The following is a 5,261-nucleotide window of genomic DNA, read 5'->3' as shown; positions in this document are numbered from 1 at the left end:
GGATTAAGGTCATGTTGGACCTGGGTTGATAAATTCGGGTTGGGCCAAGCCCAAACCCGAGGTTTGCACATGTAGGGTTGGGACTGTGGGTTGACCATCAACCCAACACAACCCGCCCGAGTTGCACCCCTAAAAAGGAGGTTAGGGGTTAACTCAAACCGGTATGACTGGGTGACAGGTTGAACAGTCTGACATGACCAGATAAAGATGGTTTGAAAACAATGGTCCAAAGTCCAACCCCGTTCCAAATTTTGAACTGTGCATAAACGTTGGACATGGAGTACAAAATTATTAAAACACCCTCACTGTATGAAGTATCAATAACAAGACAATAAAGACATTCTCGTCACGAGAAATTGTAATTATCTCCAAATATAAGGGGCTTCTTGTAATTCTATGCAGATCTTTTGTCCATAAAAGATGATTTTAGTTAGCTGGAGAAATTACAAACCCGAGCTGAGATGGATCAGCTGCACGCTTTTGCATCTGCCACCGTCACCTACCTCTCCCAACTCCCTCGCCCAGCTGCTCTCTCCCTCGCCGCCTTCTTCCTTCTCCTCCCTCTCATCCTCCGCCGCCGGACTTGGTACAACGCACCACCTGGCCCTATCGGATGGCCTATACTCGGTTACCTCCCTTACCTCTCCGATCGTCTCCACGAGGATCTCTTCCACCTAGCCAAGACCTATGGCCCACTCTTCAGCCTCCGGATGGGACAGAGGCCTGCCATCGTTGTTTCCTCGCCGGAGATGGCGAGAGAGGTCCTCAAGCACAAGGAAGCGTCGTTCTCTAGCCGTACGATTACGGAGGCTGTACGATGCATCGCGTATGACGGCACGTCTCTTGTCTTTGTCCCCTACGGTTCCCGGTGGAGGCTTCTGCGTAAGATCATTACTTCCGAATTCTTCTCCTCTCGCGCCATTGAGCTCTTCCAACCCGTCCGGAGACAGCAGGTTTAGCCGGAAAACTTGAGCTTTTCCGTTTTGATCAGTTCACTGTTATTTTGAGTTAAATAGCTTCAAAGCTTGTGAGTTTTTTATTTTTCATTCATTATTGCTTGCATAAAAGCCATCTACCGCCGATTCGGTATCTTTCTCCTTGGCATTTGATCATCAGCTTAATAAACATGGGCCCACTATGAGCTGCCAACTGACTAGTTGGTTACGTTTCCGGCTAATTGCAGCGAAGACTTTCGGATCGAATCGCGCCGGTGTCAGGGTTGGAGGTTATGGTTAAGGGCTCCATGGAGCCCAGAAAATAATAAACATGGGCCCACTATTGGTAAATCCAATGGGTCTAGCATTCTATTGATAAATCACCATAGCCCAGCCTGACCAGGCCTCAAATTGACTAACAGCTTATACTTGATCACAAAGTCTTAGCATGGCTTAAACGTCTTAGGCAGGAACATTTAGGAGTACATTTTTTGTAATCCAAATGGTGCAAAAATATGGGAATGGAAATGAATTGAATGCAAATTCTGGAGTATTTTTATTTCAATCTTTACTCTGGTTTATTTATAGTCCGGTCCAAAAATTTTTATACTTGGACCTAGGTTTTGTGTCCTTGACCGGCCCACACATGTCATTTTATAAACATATTTTTAGGCTTGATTTTATGCAAATTGTTTTATGTATATGCCACTAGTAATTACTAGGGTGCAAGTCAGATTGCCCAACTTGAAAATTTTCAAGTCCATCAGGCTCTGGTTTGGTTTTGGGCTCATTGAGAATTCGACAAATCCCCAACCCAAGTTACACCCTTAGTAGTGATTTCATTCAAGGACATCTCCCCATTTGAAGAAACAGGGGTGCAATTTGGGTGGACTCAAGTTGGGCCTTTTGTCCAAATTTGAATGGGCCCAAGTACAAAGCAGTACAAAATGTTTACTCAGGCCAATCCTAATTGCACCCCAATGAAGAAACATCAAAGTTAGGTTTCTTCAATCCAGAATACAAAATCCAATCTATACCACGGTTTTCCCATCTCAAGTTAAAATTTAAAACGGATCATTGCCTGAGAATCTCCGGCCTTTGGGCCTGGCCCATTCAAATATTGAAAAAGCCTAATCTGAGCCCACCCAAGTTGCATCCCTAGCTGGTACAAATCCTTGTTGACAGCCCAGGCTGTCGAATGTAGACAGCTAAAGTTTTCTCATTTTCATTCTTGTTTTTTGTTGATGTAACATTGCAAAATATTCTCTCAGGTCGAAGGCCTACTTAGAACTCTATACACAAGCTCGAAGTCCAAGACTCCGGTGAACGTTGCCGACTCCATGTTTGTGGTCTCGTCCAACCTCACAAGTAACATTGCATTTTCAAAGAGCCTATTCGACACCACAAAGAAGGAAGGAAGAGAGCTCAAAGACATGGTGTGGGAGGTCCTAGAGACTGTAGCTGTGCCCAATCTGGCTGACATGCTCCCTTTTTTAAAGGTGTTTGACCCACAAGGTTTGAAGAGAAGATTGTCTAAGGTGGGCATGAGGTTTGACAAGTTCCTTGAGCAATTGATCGATGAGAGATTGAAGGAGAGGGAGAAAGGATTCAAGAAGAATGGGAAGATGGACATGTTGGATGTGTTCTTAGACTACAGGAGTGAGAAGGAAGATGAGTTGAAGCAGTTCTCTAGGGTTGATATCAAAGGGATACTTTTGGTATGTATTAATCTTACTTTACTCCTAAAGTTTAGTGTGTGTTTGGCTAAGCTTTAGGGTTTGTGATTTCAAAGCCCAGTAGCACAAAGCCCCGATACCTAATTCTAGGCTTTGGGCTTTGGGGCTTAAAGTGCTTTGACTTTGGATTACAATATTCTTAAAGGCAACTCTTACCAAACACTCAAAACACTTTTTGGTTCAATTTTATTTTTTACAATCCAAAGCCCAAAAGCAAAAGATTATCCAAACAAAGCATTAAGTGTCTATTTGGATAAGCTATTTTTCTGAACTTTGCATTTTAGAAAATAAAACTGAGCCCAAAAAAAAAAACATATTAAGCATTTGGTAAGAGCTGCTTTAAAAACATTTTAGTCTAACGCCAGAATAGTTATAAAACGGGTCCCCACCTTGACAGCCCTAAAAACAATGTTTAGTGAAAACCCCATAAAGACCAAATTTGACTGCAGTTATTTCATTTAGTGAGCTGTTTTGGAGATAAGATTAGTTGAACACAATAGCTGTTAGAACCAATAATAGTTTTCCAAATCAGTGATAAAATACACGGAACCCACAAATGAAGCCTAACTAGTTAAGCTGAACGGAATAGCTAAGTTTCTGCTTAGCTAGTTAAACTGCTTTGAGGCACTCTGGATAAGCTATATATTGAGGCTGAAGTGGACAGACTTTAAAGCTGAGTTTGGGAAGAGTGCAAATACAAGGTTTAATACCGTATATAATGTTTTGCACTAAACATATTTGTATTTACACTTTTCCCAAATGGAGCCTAAATAGCTAATTGACAAGTGATTTGGGCTTTCCAGATTTTTTTTCACCAAACTTTTATAGGCTGTCTGTGCAGGTCCATCTTGAAAAGTCAGAAGTTGCTTTGCTTTGAAAAACTTCCAATAAATGTCAAAAACAATTATGTATTAAAATGTTTTATAACTATTACTATATATAACATTATATAATATATATATATATATATATATGCTATTATAAGTTTATTTTGTAGGACTGCAAATAGATTGAATCAAATTGGATATAGGTAGATACAAATTTGAGTTGTTTAAATACCAAAACGAATTAAGTTGTTTATATTCAAATCTAATTTGGGTTGTAATCAGATATTGAATAATATAAGTAATTAAACTGAAAATGATTAAAATATTATACATTATTAATAAAAAAGAACTAAAATGACTTTGATATTGTATTTGATGAAAAAAAAAAGAACTAAAAGTTATTTGTATGAATTTTCAATCTATGACATGATTTGGCGTTGTAGGACATGTTCATGGCGGGTGGAGACACTACATCAAGCACAATAGAGTGGGGGATGACTGAGATCCTCAAGAAACAGGAAAGCCACAAGAAGATATTAGCAGAGCTTGATCAAGTGGTCGGAAAACATCGATTCGTGGAAGAATCCGACATCCCTAAGCTCACCTATTTCCAGGCCGCCGTGAAGGAAGTCTTCCGGCTCCACCCAGCAGTTCCCCTTCTCGTCCCTCGCCGGACCAACGAAGCATGCGAGGTCAGCGGTTACAGCGTGCCCAAGCATGCAATTCTCTTTCTCAACGTCTGGGGAATGGGCAGAGACCCCAAGATATGGCCGGAGCCTTGTGAGTTCAAACCGGAGAGGTTCCTGGGCTCCAGTGTTGATGTCAAGGGCCAAGACTTCGAGATTCTGCCTTTTGGAACTGGACGAAGATCATGCGTTGGCATGCCTCTTGGTCACCGGATGGTGCACTATTCTCTGGCCTCGTTGCTTCATGCTTTTGAGTGGGACTTCCCTTCAGATGTCTTAGAAGATACAACCGAGAAGGTAGGGATTACTCTGCAGAAGGTCAAGGTCTTGATAGGTGTTCCTAAACCTCGCTTGCAGGATTCTGTGTACCAACTGCAGTAATCAGTAATGACAACTCTCCGAAAGATTCACGACTCTTTCTATGTGTCATTGAGAAATAAACTAAGCGTTTTTTTTCCTTGGAAACTTGAATTGTAAACCAAAACTTATGTAATAACTCCTGTTCTGGTTTTGTTTCCTTCTGTTATTTAATTTGCGGCCTTCAATTTCAAAACAATCGATATAATAATGGCTTTTTAAAGGGTGGCTAGGGATAGGCCCTCTTTATTTTTGGCTACCCCTAGAAATATCTTAGCTCCACCATACAGGTGGAGCTACTAATAGTCTACTTAAACCAACTCTATTTTTTCATAAATTGCACACTTGCACTAGGATTTATAGGGAGGAGATAGACCAAAGCCCACAAAGTTTGGATTTATAGGAGGAGATAGAATAAGGGCATTTTCATTTGCACAAACCTCACATTTGAAAATAGTAATAATTACTTTTTTTGGTAATTGTAATAATTAACATATACTTTAGGTGTAGAGGAGTTGGTGAGCGTTTTTTATTCTAAAGTCTGAATGTAAATAATGTTGTTTTGAAACAAAATTATGAGTTAAGGGTAAAAGACTTAACATACTGAGTTTGATAAATGATAATTGACCATTTTAACCTTGAAAATGAGATAGTTTGTTTACGGGTAAAAGACTTAACATACTGAGTTTTCATAAATTGACTTAAAAGTGAGGGAATACT

The 5,261-nt window shown here is 40.3% G+C and overlaps 1 protein-coding gene across 1 annotated transcript; it reads left to right on the top strand.

Annotated features, from left to right (window-relative positions):
- Positions 1-435: 435 nt before the first annotated feature.
- Positions 436-4,701, top strand: LOC104592508 (geraniol 8-hydroxylase-like). The gene is made up of 3 exons (XM_010251920.3): positions 436-953; positions 2,207-2,653; positions 3,942-4,701. The coding sequence occupies exons 1-3, from the start codon at positions 462-464 to the stop codon at positions 4,563-4,565; spliced, it is 1,563 nt and encodes a 520-aa protein (XP_010250222.1). The 5' UTR covers positions 436-461; the 3' UTR covers positions 4,566-4,701.
- The last annotated feature ends 560 nt before the right edge of the window (positions 4,702-5,261 follow it).

Source organism: Nelumbo nucifera, chromosome 3 (assembly GCF_055504915.1).
Source record: "Nelumbo nucifera cultivar China Antique chromosome 3, China Antique-T2T, whole genome shotgun sequence".
In the NCBI taxonomy this organism is placed as follows: Eukaryota; Viridiplantae; Streptophyta; class Magnoliopsida; order Proteales; family Nelumbonaceae; genus Nelumbo; species Nelumbo nucifera.
This window is presented reverse-complemented; position numbering and strand designations above follow the sequence as displayed.